The sequence below is a fragment of the Osmerus eperlanus genome, chromosome 2 (genome assembly GCF_963692335.1).
Source record: "Osmerus eperlanus chromosome 2, fOsmEpe2.1, whole genome shotgun sequence".
In the NCBI taxonomy this organism is placed as follows: domain Eukaryota; kingdom Metazoa; phylum Chordata; class Actinopteri; order Osmeriformes; family Osmeridae; genus Osmerus; species Osmerus eperlanus.
This window is the reverse complement of record NC_085019.1, coordinates 15,447,078-15,465,942: the sequence shown is the minus strand read 5'-3', so window position 1 is coordinate 15,465,942 and position 18,865 is coordinate 15,447,078. Positions and strand designations below refer to the sequence as shown.

The window sequence follows — 18,865 nt, the reverse complement described above, 5'->3', positions numbered from 1 at the left end:
TTACTTTACAGGATCTTTAAGATTAGACTATCATTACAAAGGCCATTATTAAATATTATTAAATAAGGTTTCCTCAGTCCCTTTAAACAAATTATGAGGTGGTCCCCCCAGAACTAGATACTTTGTTATAAATTAAGTATTGCTAATCTTAAACGAGCAAACCCTGCTACAGGAAATTTGACTAGAATAGATGATGTGGAGGTTGAACAAGTACTTCAAGAGAATTTCAATTGTGATCTAAGAAATATAGCAGTGGCGGCTGGTAACAAATTTGGGGGGGGAAGACAGAAAAAAACATTTGGGGTCTAAGCGTTTTTTCCCCAGAAGCTTGAATCTTATGTCGGCATTGATATGCTCCCTGCTTTTGTGTTGCCGATGTTCCTAAGGTAGCAGTACAATACTATGGAAGCAAATTGTGACCAAAATTTAAATTACAATGCATTTGCAGAAATGGTTTTTCATTTTAAGAATGTGGCTGCATTATCTGACTCATAAATGAAATTAGGAATCAATCATCCTATTTGCATTTAAATTTTCTTCTTCAAGAGTGCTCAATCTTTCACTTAATTAAAATGAAAAATAAATAGACATTTGAGATTTAATTTTCAAAATATGCCCCAGCAAATAGATACCAAAATTCAATTTGAAATGTAAAATGTTAAAATTAAAATGCATTTGCAGAAATGCTTTTTCATTTTAAGAATGTGGCTGCATTATTGGACTCATAAATACAATTAGTAATCAATCATTCTATTTGCATTTTCTTCTTCAAGACTGCACATTTTATGCCATAATCAAAAAGAAAACAGAGCGGACATTGCTTTTTCGTTTTCGTGGTCTGCCCGCAAAGTACTGCCTATAATTCGAAAACGAAAAAGCAATCTGAGCGGCGCAGCAGAGTGACGTCAGTAGCCGCTCTTCTTCAGCTCCCTGCTAACCGAGCTACCCATCTTGTTCGATAGGGGGCGGTGTGCACATCTGCATTGCATTACATTGCAAATGTGCCGGGAAATTGATGGAATTGCCGGGTCTTTAGAGGACGCATCACAGATCATTGCGCTCCCTCAAATTGTGCAAACACTGTTAGAATTAGCTGAGCAGGTAGAATCTAATAATATATTTGAGTCTGATGCCTTTGACCGAGTAGAACAAGTCATAGAGAGCTGCCGTCACAGATTTACACATTAATGAGGTTGCCATAGTAAACCTCTGTTCAGTCCTGGAACGGCTGGATGCTGTGGAGCCTCAAATGGGACGAGGACGACCAACCATCAACATCCCGTTTTTTTCAATTTGAGGGAGCGCCATGATCTCTGATGCGTCCTCTAAAGCAGTGGTTCTCAAAGTGGGGTCCCCGGACCCCTAGGGTCCGCGAGCCATAGCCAGGGGTCCGCAAAATAATTTGCCATAAATTGTAGAATTGTGCTGTATCATTAAAAAGTGAACAAAAATATAATAATCTACAGATGGGTGACCATTTGCACCAATAAAATAAGCATATTGTGTCCATTTAAGAGGACAAAGGCAGGGCTCTACAGTGCACCCATTTAAATATGTGTGCATGGAAAAGTACTTGGGCACACGGGTGCGAGCGAGTTATGTTTTTAACCTATTGCAGCTGTCAGTTATGTGAAAAGAAATGATAGAACCCGAAACATTTATTCCTTTTTTCTGAGATTTCAACTACTAATAATCGCGACTCGGATAAACGTCATAGGCTGCGTCCTGCGATAACCTGCTGAATCTGTTCTGCGTTGTGACAGCCTGGCTAGCGATCTTCCTAGCTAACCTTCACCCTCAGTGTGAACAATCAAACTAACCAAACTAACATCCAACACTACACATATCAAACAAGTTCAACAATACAAACTTAACCCCCCAACTGAGTCCCCTTCTGTCCTGCAGCAAGCCATGCCGAAAACCAAGAGCGCAGTTGCTACCCTACATGAACACCGGTGCGAATAGCTACAACATAAAAACGAAATTTCCCATAATGAGTATTTTTAATCCATCCACCACCGAGGACCTCATTCGGATAAGTACAGTGGGGCCCTCCATGGACATGTTTGATGCCTCTAAATGTGCTGAAAACTGAATGAATGAATACAAAAAAGTAATAAATGAATATGTAATGAATAAATAAGTAAAAACTCCTGTTTCTGGTCAATTTTGTGTAATTCATTCAATAGTCTAATAATGATGCAATGTTAAAAGTTTTTTGTTTTGGTGGTGGTGGGGGGGGTCCTTGGAAAATGTTCTCCCCTGTAAGGAGTCCCTGGCCCCAAAAAGTTTGAGAAGCCCTGCTCTAAAGACCCAGCAATTCAATCAATTTCCCGGCACATTTGCAATGTAATGCAATGCAGATGTGCACACCGCCCCCTACCAAACAATATGGGTAGCTCGGTCAGCAGGGAGCTGAAGAAGAGCGGCTACTGACGTCACTCTGCTGCGCCGCTCAGATTGCTTTTTCGTTTTCGAATTATGGGAAGTACTTTATGGAAGCAAATCGTTACCAAAATTCAAATGCAAATGCATTTCCAGAAAGACATTTGCATTTTAAGTGGCTAAGAATGTGTTTTTAAGAATGTGGCTGCATTATTTGACTCATAAATGAAATTAGTAATCAATCATCCTATTTGCATTTTAATTTTCTTCTTCAAGAGTGCTCAATCTTTCACTTAATTAAAATGAAAAAGAAATAGACATTTGAGATTTAATTTTCAAAACATGCCCCAGAAAATAGATACCAAAATTCAATTTGAAATGTAAAATTTGAAAATTAAAATGCATTTCCAGAAATGCATTTTCATTTTAAGAACGTGGCTGCAAAATAGTGACCACAATTCAAATTCAAATGCATTTCCAGAAATGCATTTTCATTTTAAGAACGTGGCTGCAAAATCGTGACCACAATTCAAATTCAAATGCATTTGCAGAAATGCTAAATGAACGAAAAAGCATTCTGAGCGGCGCAGCAGAGTGACGTCAGTAGCTGCTCTTCTTCAGCTCCCTGCTGACCGAGCTACCCATCTTGTTCGGTAGGGGGCGGTGTGCACATCTGCATTGCATTACATTGCAAATGTGCCGGGAAATTGATTGAATTGCCGGGTCTTTAGAGGACGCATCACAGACTGAGCAACTTGATGTCAAACAATGACTAAAACAGTGGCAGAGCTACTATTAATGTGTAAATCTGTGACGGCAGAGTATGCAGCCAAGCTCTCTATGACTTGTTCTACTCGGTCACGGGCATCAGACTCAGATATATTATTAGATTCTACCTGCTCAGCTAATTCTAACAGTGTTTGCACAATTTGAGGGAAGGCCATGATCTGTGATGCGTCCTCTAAAGCAGCGGTCCCCAACCTTTTTTGCGCCACGGACCGCTTTCATGTAAGACATATTTTGACGGACCGGCAGGGACGGACTGGGAGGAAAGATAGGCCCTGGACAGCTGCGCTGCTAATGCATGCACATTCTGGGTTTGATGTGATCCTAGTTAGTGACTTCCAAACCTAATGCGAGTGCGCGGAGCGCACGAGAAAAATAGTTTAGCTGATTTGAGCAAAAAATAGTTTTGGGAGTTTTATGTAAAATAAACAGCCGTTTTTTCAATTGACAAAACAATGTCTAGTGAATGTGATGTATTTTTGTCTCTTAATTTTTCAGCCCCATCTAAGTTTCTTAGCCTGGTTTTCCATCGTTATATTGTTACTAGCTAGCTTTCGATGTGTCAGTCAGTCCCACTGTTGTGTGTGATTATAAGCTACGACAGTGACACCCGAAGTGCGTTCCTTATATCCAGTTTAGGCCTATTCCATAATTTTGTTTGATTGCTGTCACGGCAGAAAATCCCGCTTGATGTTAAATGGAAGCAGGGTTTTCAGTGCTTTAGTGGCGATCTCAGGATAGCCTTCATCCAAAACACCGATAGAGTTGTTGTCTCAAACAGGCTTCATTGAGTGGTAACTATCACTTGTCATGTGTCAAGAGGAAGAGACGCGCATGATACCGCTCAATAAAGCCCACAAACTTGCTAAAAAATGAGTAAACACACGTCTTTGCAGAGCTTTTTTGCTCAGGGGAAAAGGCCCGCGGAGGAGGAGAGAATCAGGTCATTTTTCAGAATAAAACGTCTTTCAGACTCTGATAATCAATTAAAAGGAAATAATGTTATTAATCCTTTTTTGTGCGGCCCGGTACGAAATGACCCACGGACCGGTACCAGTCCGCGGACCGGTGGGCACCGGTTGGGGAACGCTGCTCTAAAGACCAGGCAATTCAATCAATTTCCCGGCACATTTCCAATGCAATGCAGATGTGCACACCGCCCCCTACCGAACAAGATGGGTAGCTCGGTCAGCAGGGAGCGGCTACTGACGTCACTCTGCTGCGCCGCTCAGAATGCTTTTTTGTTCATTTTGCATTTCTGCAAATGCATTTAAATTTGAATTGTGGTCACGATTTTGCAGCCACCTTCTTAAAATGAAAATGCATTTCTGGAAATGCATTTGAATTTGAATTGTGGTCACGATTTTGCAGCCACGTTCTTAAAATGAAAATGCATTTCTGGAAATGCATTTGAATTTGAATTGTGGTCACGATTTTGCAGCCACGTTCTTAAAATGAAAATGCATTTCTGGAAATTTTAATTTTAAAATTTTACATTTCAAATTGAATTTTGGTATCTATTTGCTGGGGCATGTTTTGAAAATTAAATCTCAAATGTCTTTTTCATTTTAATTAAGTGAAAGATTGAGCACTCGAAGAAGAAAATTAAAATGCAAATAGGATGATTGATTACTAATTTCATTTATGAGTCAAATAATGCAGCCACATTCTTAAAATGCAAATGCATTTCTGGAAATGCATTTGCATTTGAATTTTGGTAACGATTTGCTTCCATAGTACTTTGCGGGCAGACCACGAAAACGAAAAAGCAATGTCCGCTCTGTTTTCTTTTTGATTATGGCATAAAATGTGCAGTCTTGAAGAAGAGAATGCAAATATAATGATTGATTACTAATTGTATTTATGAGTCGAATAATGTAGCCGCATTCTTAAAATGAAAAAGCATTTCTGCAAATGCATTTTAATTTTGGTCACGATTTGCTTCCATACAATACCACTTGAACCTTCGTACTTATAACACTCATAGTCTAAAGGTCTCACCCATTCCGTGTAGCCCAGAAACGAAAGGAGTTCTACATTTAAAAATCCAATACATTTTCGTTAGGGTTTGTCACTCTGGAGAAGAAAAGTGCTTGCTCTCGCATAGCTACTACTGATGATGGCAATGCACATTTAATACAGTACCTGAACACAAATACAAATGTCCAAAACCATTTACAATGCCTATAAAAAGTATTCACCCCCTTGGATGTTTTCCCTTTTTGTTACTTTTATACATTAAATCATGGTACATATAATTACCCTTTTACAAGAATTTGCAAAAAAAGATTATTTCATGGAGATCACCTGAGTGCAGTTGATGTGTGTCAAGTGATTGTAGTATAAAAACATCTGTGTCTGGGCGGTCCAGTCTCTGGTTCATCAGTATTCCTACTACAATTGCAACATGAAGAAAAAAGAACACTCAAAGCAACTCAGAGAAAAGATAATTGAAAAGTATAAGTCAGGAGATGGCTACAAAAAGATTTCCAACTCAATGGACATCCCACGGAGTTCAGTTAAATCCATCATTAAGAAATGGAAGGAGTATGGCACTTGTTTAAATCTGCCTAGAGCTGGCCGTCCTCACAAACTGAGTGACCGGGCAAGAAGAAAACTGGTGAGGGAGGCTTCAGTCTTCAGTGGCTCAGATAGGAGAGACTGTACATACAACAACTGCTGCCCGGGTTATTCACCAGTCGAAGCTGTATGGGAGAGGGGCAAAGAGAAAGCCACTGTTGAAAAAAGCTCATATGAAATCTCGCCTGAAATTTGCCCAAAGGCATGTGGAAGACTCCAAAGTCAATTAGAATACGGTTCTTTGGTCTGATGAGACAAAAATTGAGCTTTTAGGCCATCAGACTAGACACTATCTTTGGCAAACACCAAACACTGCACATCACCACAAACACACCATCTCCATCGTGAAACATGGTGGTGACAAGACAACTACCCCAAGCATTCAGCAAAAGCTACACAGAAATGGTTCGAAGACAAGGTGAATGTTCTGGAGTGGCCAAGTCAAAGCCCAGATCTCAGTCCAATCGAGAATTTGTGGCTGGACTTGAAAAGAGCTGTTCACGCCCGATCCCGAGCAACCTGACAGAGCTTGAGCTGTTTTGCAAGGAAGAATGGAGAAAAATCCATATGTGCCAGTCTGATTGAGACATATCCACACAGACTCAGTGCTGTGATTGCAGCCAAAGGTTCATCTACTAAATACTAACCTGAAGGGGTGAATATTTATGCAATCATCTACTTTACCATATATATTTTTTATTGACATTTTGTAAAAAATCTGTTTTCACTTTGATATTCAATTTTTTTTTTTTGGCAAATTCAAAAGTGTATAGTGACCATGATTTCATGTATAAAAGCAACAAAAGGGTGAAACATCATATCACTCTCTCAGTTTCTATGAAACAACAAATGTCTCAAATGTTCTCAACACATAGAGAATACCCAGAGATGCTGAAGAGTATTTCACCCCCAATAATGTTCTCCGGATTGGCTGAACAGCATGTCAGTTCATACTGCAAAAGCTTTGATTTGGTGGGACGACGTCCTCCAAAAGTAGTATTAAACACCATGCATGTCTATGGATGGGTGGTTCGGCCACCAGCCGCTAGGTTTTGTATTGAAGTCAATGCAGCCAGAGGAGGACAAAGGCTAGCTGTCCTCCGGAGGTACCATAGTTCTTTCACAGACATTGCTGTTGAGTTACTGTAGACCTTCAGTTCAATATTGTGTATTTGTATACATTTTTGGGTGATATATTTAGTATAGATTTATCTAAGCTGTGTAATTTTATGAAATGTTATGAAATTTTACTGAGGAGGATGATCCTCTTCTTCTTTCACTAAAATATAGGTACCAAAACCACTGAGAAGAACTGTCATCACCAGCGGCATCAAGGGAACTCCAGACATCTGTGTGTGTCACCGACATAATCGCCGGCATTGTGCCCTATCTATAATTCCAGGTATCTGTGTGTGTGTGCCACCAATCACGGGCACTATGCACAATCTATACTTCAAGTAATCTGTATGTGTATCTGCATTATGCACTAGTTCCCCTAAATCCCTCAACCATAGACCATTGTATAGCTTTGGCACAGTGTAGAAAGGACAAATTATTTTACTACATCAACATGTTGGGTAGCCGTGTTTTTGTTTGGGCCTTGTACGACAGTCAAGAGTGAAGGACATTTTGCGTCCTGATCTGGGTCAATAACATTACACTCGCTTCTGAATTTACTGTGCTGTTTAGTACATTCTGCAGCACCTAATTAGACGTTACTAATATGGCAGATTTCCTTACTATGACGTTATCCAAGCCATGTTTCACAAAATGACATTCAAATTGAAGCTTCTCTTGATGTAGCGCGCATTTAATTCAAAGGTTGTGTCATCTTACGTACCTTCAAAATCTGATAATATCCCCTCCAGGTGGTCATTCACTGAAATTTCAGACATCATGACTGCACAGAAACGCCTGCTGGCTGCTGGAAAACACTGAGAAAAAGTTGCAGTTCAACACCAAGCTGTATTCCTTATCAATAAAAAGCCTATGCAATGCCCTAACAAAATACGGTTTTGTCTGAAAGGTTTCTGCTGCAACAAAAGAGTTGCGTTTTTCTTGTTTTTCGACTCGCATCCGAGTGCACGCTGCATTAACTTATGCTCGCCGTCTGTCTTCTAGTGAGTTTGAGCGGTTCTGGGCCAATGCGCCTCCCTCTCGACTCCCCCGCAAACAGTCCTGCCCCTTGCAGATGATAGGTATGTGAAGAAAAAACCCTTCAATTTACATAGCACCCACAGGCAGAACTTAGAACCGAGATACGATCTCCCTTTGCTTTCTGTCCCCAAATGATCGCCCCCTCCCCAGACAAACTTTCGAAAACAAGCGAGATGAAGAACAGGCATCCGAAAGTTTTAAAGGCTATGAGGCTTGTTCACCGCGTTTTTTTCTGGCAGAATAGAGCTGGCGGGGTGCTGGGGAACACTTCATACCAGCGGTTCATCAGCGTTGACCTTCAGCTACAGCTTAAAGATCCTGTAAAGTGGAATTTAAAACGAGTTTTAAGTTCACCACACCACAGAAGAATGTGTTATTAACTACCCATCCAAATTCGAATGAAAAAAAAAACACAGACAAGTATGTTAAATTAGACTTTGAATCGTGAGAAAATCAGCACTCTTCTCTGCTTGAGACTGGGGGGGGGGGGGGGGGGCGGGGGGGTGTCGCCTGAAGGAGCTGAAGCTCCGCTCCTCGCTGCCTACCTACGACCCAGATAATCAGACATCCCAACCTGCAGAGACTCATTTCCGGGAGGTAGCTCACCCCCCCCCCCCCCCCCCCGGGACGCAATCCGGACGCAGTCAGAATCACAGTTTACAGGCAAAGGTCGAGCTGGTCTTTGGTCAGATGTGTATATATTGACCAGTTTAGAGCTAAATACTCTTGCCAGAGCCTGGAATCGAACCAGTGTTTTGAGTGACTTTGCATGGGTCTCCAACGCATTTGGATTCAAGTTCAAGTATTGTCACTGCATTTCACAGTCAAACGGTAGTTTATATCAAGTGTAGATGAAAAAAAGCTTCATTTTTCACTACTGACATGGACCCTTTCTTCACTTTTACAGGTCTGGAGGGTCATGCAGAGGCCTGCTCAACAGAGTACAACAGAGCATGCTGAGAGCAACAACAGAGGATGCTGAGTGTAACAGAGGATGCAACAGAGGATGCTGAGAGCAAAACAGATCCATTGCTGGACTACCCCTCTCTAGCTGGACTTTGTACAATTTTGCTGGATTTGTTTTGATGAAAATCAAATTTTTGATTTTTCTTTGATGAAAATCTAAAAGTTTAATCCTTTCCATGTCCCAGCATGCCAAGCTGCTGATTTTTACTGTCTTAAGTGATGAAACCAGTTCAAGTGATAGACTTTTGACCTGAATCCAATGATTATTCATCTGAATAAAAACCACTCAAGAGAAGTACTGCTTCTTTATTAATAGTATTTATGTATAATATACAGTTAGGTCCATAAATATTTGGACATTGACACAATTTTCATCATTTTGTCTCTGTATACCACCGCAATGGATTTGAAATGAAACAATCAAGATGTGCTTTAAGTGCAGACTTTCAGCTTTAATTTCAGGGTATTTACATCCAAATCAGGTGAACGGTGTAGGAATTACAACACATTTTATATGTCCCCCCCCCCCTTTTTAAGGGACCAAAAATAATTGGACAAACTAACATAATCATAAATCTAATTGTCGCTTTTAATACTTGGTTGCAAATCCTTTGCAGTCAATGACAGCCTGAAGTCTGGAACCCATAGACATCACCAGACGCTGGGTTTCGTCCCTGGTGATGCTCTGCCAGGCCTCTACTGCAACTGTCTTCAGTTCCTGCTTGTTCTTGGGGCATTTTCCCTTCAGTTTTGTCTTTAGCAAGTGAAATGCATGCTCAATTGGATTTAGGTCAGGTGATTGACTTGGCCATTGCAGAACATTCCACTTCTTTGCCTTAAAAAACTCTTTGGTTGCTTTCGCAGTATGCTTCGGGTCATTGTCCATCTGCACTGTGAAGCGCCGTCCTATGAGTTCTGAAGCATTTGGCTGAATCTGAGCAGATAATATTGCCAGAAACACTTCAGAATTCATCCTACTGCTTTTGTCAGCAGTCACATCATCGATAAATACAAGGGAACCAGTTCCATTGGCAGCCATACATGCCCACGCCATAACACTACCTCCACCATGCTTCACTGATGAGGTGGTATGCTTTGGATCATGAGCAGTTCCTTCCCTTCTCCATACTCTTCTCTTCCCATCATTCTGGTACAAGTTGATCTTGGTCTCATCTGTCCATAGGATGTTGTTCCAGAACTGTACAGGCTCTTTTAGATGTTTTTTGGCAAACTCTAATCTGGTCTTCCTGTTTTTGAGACTCACCAATGGTTTACATCTTGTGGTGAACCCTCTGTATTTACTCTGGTGAAGTCCTCTCTTAATTTTTGACTTTGACACAGATACGCCTACCTCCTGGAGAGTGTTCTTGATCTGGCCAACTGTTGTGAAGGGGTTTTTCTTCACCAGGGAAATAATTCTTCTGTCATCCACCACAGTTGTTTTCCGTGGTCTTCCGGGTCTTTTGGTGTTGCTGAGCTCACCAGTGCGTTCTTTCTTTTTAAGAATGTACCAAACAGTTGATTGAGCCACACCTAATGTTTTTGCTATCTCTCTGATAGGTTTGTTTTGATTTTTCAGCCTAACGATGGCTTGCTTCACTGATGGTGACAGCTCTTTGGACTTCATATTGAGAGTTGACAGCAACAGATTCCAAACACAAATACCATACTTGAAATGAACTCTAGACCTTTTATCTGCTCCTTGTCAATGAAATAACGAACTCCCATGAGGGAATAACATACACCTGGCCATGGAACAGCTGAGCAGCCAATTGTCCAATTACTTTTGGTCCCTTAAAAAGGGGGGGGCCACATATAAAATGTATTGTAATTCCTACACCGTTCACCTGATTTGGATGTAAATACCCTGAAATTAAAGCTGAAAGTATGCACTTAAAGCACATCTTGATTGTTTCATTTCAAATCCATTGTGGTGGTATACAGAGCCAAAATGATGAAAATTGTCCAAATATTTATGGACCTAACTGTAGATGGGTCAAAATGACGTAGATGGGCAATTTTCTGGCTCCGCCCATTAAAACCTGATCTGAAAACGGAAGAGAAACTGTTCTACGGTCTAACTCCACATTTCAGTGCGACAAAGTTTTCGCGCTTTAGATATGCTTTCAGGAACTAATTTCACACGTATATAATGTACTGAGAAGCAAATCATGGAATTTGCTTTACAGGATCTTTAAACTATATTGTTGTGTATTATCGACTAATTTAATCTATTAGCTCATCGTTATTGAGCTCTATGCCTGCTGAGTGGTTAGCTATGATTATGGAAGTATATTAGAGTCTTTATTCAAATGGAAATGCATTTTTCAAATGGCAATTCAAAGTGCAAAGTGGCAATGCAATCCACAATTCAAATGGAAAAGCAGTTGTCAAATGGCAATTCAATGTGCAAATGACAATGCAATCCGCAATTCAGTTTGTATTATTTTGAATACAATTTTGAATGAACGCTTATTGCATTGCATTTCATATTGACAATGTTTTTTCGACTCTATTCAAATGATAATGCATTTGTCAAATGGCAATTCAATGTGCAAAGTGGCAATGCAATCCGCAATTCAAATGGAAAAGCAGTTGTCAAATGACAATTCAATATGCAAAATGCAATCCACAATTCAGTGAGTATTATTTTGATTAACATTTTGAATGAAAGCCTATTGCATATCATATTGGCAAGATTTTTTAGACTCTTTATTCAAATGGAATTCAATGTGGTAGCAAAACAGCGCCCCCAGTCATTCGCATCTACAGTTTCTTCCCTTCCACTGTTGGCCTCTTCAACAAGGCCAAGGGTTCACACTGACTTTTATGACTTAATGTCCTTAAAACACATTGCTTTTTGCACTGCATCACACAATTGTGTCTTGTAACATTAGTATTTCCTGTAAATATTTGTATTATTTGTATTTTTGTATTTTCATATTGTAAATTACGGCAACTTATATTTAATTTTATATTCTATTGTATATTTTACTTTAATTCTAATTCCACTTAGTATTGCTAGTTATGTACCCTTAGTATAGTATTTAAATGTAAGATTCCTATATGTTTTATGTATGCACCTTCCTGCCAAAGCAAATTCCTTGTCTGTGCGAACTTTCATGGCGAATAAAACCCATTCTGATTCTGATCACACTCTTTTTGGTGCAAAATTCAAATGGGAATGCAATCTGTCAGTCCTCCCATCAAGGAGGGTCCCCACCAGTATTCAGGGGAAGACCCATCCCTACTCTGCTTCTGATTGGCTACCTCTAAAACTGAAAACCCAGTCATAGAGAGAAATGCTGCCAAAACTTAACCTAGCCAACGAAGGTAACTAGTACCAGCCAATCAGAGGCAGAGTAGTCTTTTGGGGGGGGAAACAGACTCAACTTCGTTGCTAACAACATTATGGCGAAAGAAGAACTTGTTGCAACTGAAGTGGAATAATATCACACTGCTGTAATTATGAAAGATGGAGAATGAGTATGGAATATATTATTGAAGTATGCCTTTTAATCACCTTTGTACTTTTATACTTTTATATCTTACACTACTGGAAAAAGCCTGATGCAAAGCCACTTTGATTGTTTAGTATTTCCCCTAAGATATAGAAGGAAAATTAAGCCCCAAAAGTGTTATTTTTGATGATTGGAGCTGGGTGTGAAAGAAGGCTACAAGATTAGGTTCCCACCATAGTAAACAACAAGACGCCCAGTGTGTCTGGCCATCAAGGTCAGAGCAAGTCTAAAAAAAATAGGGGATTTCTCTTTGCACCTGTAACTTGAAGCCTCTAGAGAGAGAGACCAATAGAATGTAAAATTAATTATGCATTTGTGATAAACAACATTGTACCAATAGCAAATATACAGAACTGATAAGGTTTTGATATAAAAGGTAATGTCTGGAGAATATTTCTCAGTCTGATTCTGCAGAATTTGGCTCACGTTTGAAAGGAATCACCCTGTTTGTATTGGATTCTGATTAAACACGTTGCATCAAACACTGGAAGTTTTTGTGCTGTTTTCAAACTTAGAAAAATTAACCCAAGGACTTAGTACTTTGATTTTCTTCATCACAACGCTCACTGCCTTAGCACAGTGGTTCCCAAAGTGGGGGTTGTGACCCCTCGGTGGGTCGCGAGATGATCTCAGGGGGTCGCGAGATGATTTCCAGAAATTAAGGAACATTTAAAAACAATTAGAAATAGCATATTTTAGCCAACATTTTTACAAGTGAAAAATTGTTAAATTAATGCATGCAAATAAAAAAGCCACCAGCCTTTTGATTGTCCATTCTCTGTAAGTACGGCAAACCATGTGACATCCGACCAGGAGGACGCATTAGTTGAACTGTCAAGCGACCGAACGTTAAAGGCAGCGTTCTCAGCCAAGACACTGGCTGAGTTTTGGATGTCAGTGGAGAGGGAATACCCATGGCCGTGGGAACAATGGATGCTGAGAGTGCTGCAGCACCCCCTGACAGCAAGAGAATTTAAAATAATATGACTTGAAAATCCACCACCGCGGACACAGCCCCGCAGAGGCGGACTGGCCATCGGGAGCACCGGGAGAAGAATAATGATGGAAAACCAGGCTTAGAAACGTAAGGGTGGGGCTGAAAAAGGAGACAAAAAGATCTTCACTAGACAAGGTTTTACCAATTGAAAAACGGCTATGTTTATGTTACACAAAAAGCTCTAAAACTCTTTTGCGCTCAAACAAAGGCAAACTTTTTTGCATTCGCATTAACTATCGAGCTCCAGCATCACATCAAACACAGAATGTGCATTCATTAACAGGTTAGCTGTGGTGGCGTATACGGGGGCCGGTTCTGGTGGGCCGGTCTGTATCAAAGTCCAGGGCCTATTTTATACGTATACATAAACATATTTTATATACATTTTATACGTATACGTGGTTTACGTATACGTAAACCACCTCCGTGGATGCGGGGGGTCGCGAGTCACTGGCAGCATTATTTTAGGGGTCGTGGGCTGAAAAGTTTGGGAATCCCTGCCTTAGCAGATGATGTACATGGAAATCCAGTGTCATTAACTGATGTTTTTGATAGGGTGCAAATGATCTCCCAGAGGGTGGAAGAACTTTCTGCCCTAACAGGCCTCGACACCACAGGTGGCACAGAGACATTGCAGCCCTGTACGGAGTCAGTATAACTACAATCCATCGTAGAATGCAGCAAAATGGGCTGAGGTAACGTATTTTTTTCCATTATGTTTATTCTACCCTGTTTGTACAATTAACTTGATGTTTATAGCCTACTGTCAAAATCAACTGTATTAGGCAAGTGTGCTAATTCATACAATAAATTTGACAGTAGCTAGGTTTATAATAGCTTTTTTAGGAATAGTAAATAGGATACTGGATATAAGTATGCATGCACAAGATATGTCAGGGTGATGTAGGAGAGTGGCTGAAATAACCAGGATTGAGCAGTCGAATGTATTTACATTTAGTCATTTAGCAGACGCTCTTATCCAGAGCGACTTACAGTAAGTACAGGGACATTCTCCCCGAGGCAAGTAGGGTGAAGTGCCTTGCCCAAGGACACAAAGTAATTTGGCACGGCCGGGAATCGAACTGGCAACCTTCATATTACTAGCCCGCTTCCCTAACCGCATTTGTACATGTATATTAAATTTACGTTCTACTACAATATATTTAACATCTGAAGTAGGGTGGGGTTCAAGGTTACTTACAGTCTGTTACCCTAAACTTGGACACATGACTATATGTGACCAGGGGGCCTTGTCAGCCATGGGCCTGGCAGCCCGTTGGCCTCGTTACAGACGCAAAGCCTCAACGAGGCACACCTGTTGCTCATCTACCCCACTCCTGGTGAGTACAAAAGGGGACAAAAAGGGGTGATAGGTTGGTTGATGTGGAAATGTTTTATGCTACACAGACTCGCCGTAAGGAGAGAAGAACCCTAACGATTGAGCCAGGAGGGCCAGAGGCTAAGACCCTTGAAGACCGAAGAGACACGCCGACATAGATTTCTCAGTTTCCTTAGTACTGTTTTGGTTTTACCCCAAAAGGTACTTTTAAAAACCTTTGGCTTACCTTCTCTCTTGCGAGTCTGTCTCAGTGCTTCACACTATCAATAACAGTACCACACAAGACAGAGGAGGGGGCTATTACAAAGTCATGTTTCCAGAGAAGCGTCCACAATATATGAAGAGGTAGAGGCTACTGACCCATACATGTCAGTAGTATCCAAACTATAAGTTGAGCTTGGTTTACATCATCTTATACTGCTGATAGAACCCTGTTGTCTATTTCAGTTTGCAATGATCATTTACTTAACAAGGTTCATGTTACTCAAACTGGTTTTCTCCTCTAATAGCGTGTCAGCCATGTATTCTGATGTCACAGAGGCACAGCTGGATACTCTGGTGCTGGAACTTCATTGAGAGCATCCACAGAGTGGATACCGCATGATGAGAGCTTATCTCAGTACAAGAGGTCATCTGGTGCCAAGTAAGTTTTTACATGTAGGCTTCTTGTTAAAGCTTGGCCCTCCCACAATTATTGTTCTTCCATTATTATTCTATAATTTCAAGGTGAATTTCTGTATACATCACATTTGTTAATATTATTTTCCATTCAAACCGTATCTCATATGTTGTCATACAATTATGAAATAACATTTCCCTACCTTTACCATGTGTGTGACCTTGCAAGAGTGAGCAAATCACTCCAAAGAGTAGACCCAGAGGGCACGGAACTTTGAGCCCTTGCCAACCGGACACAATAAAGATCCAAGATGGCGCCGATGATGGCTGCCTTGGTTGCTAGGTGCGCTTTGTTTTGTCTTGTTTTGTCTGTTAATTCAGTGTTCTGCCAAGATTTCCGGGGTTATCTAACAAGAGAAGTACTTCTAAACATCAGGACTACAACTCCTGTGGATTTGTTTCCCACTTTTCTGCTTCCAGCGACAGATTTAGTGGGAATTCTAGCCAGTGAGCTAGGCTTTGCTCATGCAGTGAAACGCCGAAGAAGGGGAAAGCGAGCGGGAGCGCTAGTTCGGCTTCGCAGACGTGGAATCCGAACAGTGCTTCCAAGTTTTTTCCTCTCCAACGTACGTTCACTGTGCAATAAAATGGACGAACTTCAGCTACTGATGGTGAAAAACAGAGACTTTCTTTCATCTTCGGTTTTGTGCTTCACGGAGACATGGCTGTGCGATTTGATCCCGGATACTGCATTACATCTGGCTGGCTTTCAACTCGTGAGAGCTGACCGGGACACTGCACTCTCCGACAAAACCAAAGGCGGTGGTATTTGTTTCTACATCAACAGTGACTGGTGTGTAGATGTGACAGTGATTCTGCAACATTGTTCTCCGGATCTGGAATCATTTTTTATAAACCTTTTTACTCGCCACGAGAATTTGCGTCACTCATTTTGGTCGGAGTTTACATGGCACCGGGTCCACAGGTTAAAGAGGCCCAACGCATGCTCGCCGACCAGATTCTGAGTGTGGAGCGAGCAAACCCGGATTCCCTTGTTATCGTACTCGGCGACTTTAACAAAGGTAATCTCAGCCACGAACTCCCTAAATACAGACAATTCATCAAATGCCCAACCAGAGAAGAGAACACTCTGGATCACTGCTACACTACAGTCAGTAGAGCCTACCACGCCGTCCCTCGTGCAGCACTGGGTCACTCTGACCATACCATGGTCCATCTGATTCCTGCATACAGGCAGAAATTAAAGCTCTGTAAACCTGTTGTGAGGACATCAAAACAGTGGACCAGTGAGGCTATGGAGGATCTGCGGGAGTGCTTGGACTGTACTGACTGGGATATGTTCACGACTGCTACCAATAGTCTGGATGAACTCACAGAGGCTGTGACATCATACATCAGCTTCTGTGAGGACTGCTGTATTCCAACACGCACCAGGGTGAACTTCAACAACGACAAGCCCTGGTTCTCAGCAGAGCTCAGAAGGTTGAGGTCAGAGAAGGAGGAGGCATTTCGGAGTGGGGATAGAGACAGATTCAAGGAGTCGAAGAACTGGTTTAGCAAGGCGGTGAGAGAGGCTAAATGACTGTACTCAGAGAGACTGAAGCGTCAGTTCTCTGCTAACGACTCTGCTTCTGTCTGGAGAGGGCTCAGGCAGATTACCAACTACAAGCCCAGAGCCCCCCACTCCACTAACGACTCCTGCCTGGCCAACGACCTGAATGAGTTCTACTGTAGATTTGAAAGACAATTGGACTGTCCTGAACTACCCCTTCCCACCCACGAGGCCTCCTCCCTCACCCCCTCTACAGTGACAACTCTCTCCATTCAGGAGGGTGAAGTTAACAGACTTTTCAAGAGGTAGAACCCCCGCAAAGCAGCTGGGCCGGACTCTGTCTCTCCTGCCACCCTCAAGGACTGCCCTGACCAGCTGTCTCCGGTGTTCTCCTACATCTTTAACACCTCCCTGGAGACATGCCATGTGCCAGCCTGTCTCAAGTCCTCCAACATCATCCCTGTGCCCAAAAAGCCATGGCCAACAGGACTCAATGACTACAGACCCGTCGCCCTGACCTCTGTGGTAATGAAGTCTTTTGAGCGCCTTGTGCTGGCACACCTCACAGACCCTTTCCTGGACCCACTGCAGTTTGCCTACAGAGCCAACAGATCTGTGGATGACGCCGTTAACATGGCCCTCGACTTCACCCTACAGCACCTGGACTCCCAAGCATCCTATGCCAGGATCCTGTTTTTGGACTTCAGCTCTGCCTTCAACACCATCATCCCTGCCCTGCTTCAGGACAAGCTCTCCCAGCTGAACGTGCCTGACTCCACCTGCAGGTGGATCACAGACTTCCTGTCTGACAGGAAGCAGTGCGTTAAGCTGGGAACACAAGTCTCTGACTCCCGGTCCATCAGCACCGGATCTCCTCAGGGCTGCGTCCTTTCCCCTCTGCTCTTCTCCCTGTACACCAACAGCTGCACCTCCAGTCATCCGTCTGTCAAACTTCTGAAGTTTGCGGACGACACCACCCTCATTGGGCTCATCTCTGACGGGGATGAGTCTGACTATAGGTGGGAAGCTGACAACCTGGTGACCTGGTGTAGCCAGAACAACTTAGAGCTCAATGCTCGTGGACTTCAGGAAGAACACAGCCCCACTCACCCCCATCACCCTGTGCGACTCCCCAGTCAACAATGTGGAGTCCTTCCGCTTCCTGGGCACCATCCTCTCCCAGGACCTCAAGTGGGAACTGAACATCAGCTCCCTCACCAAAAAAGCACAACAGAGGAAGTACTTCCTACGGCAGCTGAAGAAATTCAACCTGCCAAAGATAATGATGGTGCACTTCTACACAGCCATCATTGAGTCCATCCTCACCTCTTCCATCACCATCTGGTACGCTGCTGCCACTGCCAAGGACAAGAGCAGACTGCAGCGTATCATCCGCACTGCTGAGAAGGTGATCGGCTGCAATCTGCCTACCCTCGAGGACCTGCACACCTCGAGGACTCTGAGGCGTGCGAGGAAGATTGTGGCTGACCCCTCCCACCCTGGTCACTCCCTGTTCCAGCTACTCCCCTCCGGCAGAAGGCTGCGGCCCATCAGGACCAAAACCTCCCGCCATAAGAACAGTTTCTTTCCATCTGCTACTGGCCTCTTCAACAAGGCCAAGGACTCCCATTGACATTCATTCACTTATTTAACTATTATAAGTCCATCTAATGGAAATTCAGTATGCATAAGCCACTTTATCTCAGTATCCGATTGCACTATGTTGACCATTCACGCTGCTCATTCTATTCTTATGTTTATATATATTTTATTTTATATTTAAATTGTTGTATTCTTAGATTGTTTATTTCTTAGAAATAGTTAAACTTTTGTACTTTTACTTAATTTAAGATCTGTATATGTTTAGTGTTTTGCACCTCCCTGCCACAGTAAATTCCGTGTTTGTATAACATACATGGCGAATAAACCGAATTCTGATTCTG

At 42.1% G+C, this 18,865-nt stretch overlaps 1 protein-coding gene across 2 annotated transcripts in view; it reads right to left on the bottom strand.

Moving 5' to 3' along the window:
- Positions 1-7,877, bottom strand: part of septin12 (septin 12) — a 240,629-nt gene extending 232,752 nt beyond the window's left edge. The window contains exon 1 of one of the 2 annotated variants that reach the window (XM_062453429.1): positions 7,592-7,877. In XM_062453429.1, coding sequence (XP_062309413.1) covers positions 7,592-7,649 — 58 coding nt within the window. In that variant the 5' untranslated portion in view covers positions 7,650-7,877. The remainder of the gene's footprint in view (positions 1-7,591) is intronic. The other variant, XM_062453420.1, reaches the window with a different exon arrangement.
- Positions 7,878-18,865: the final 10,988 nt, after the last annotated feature.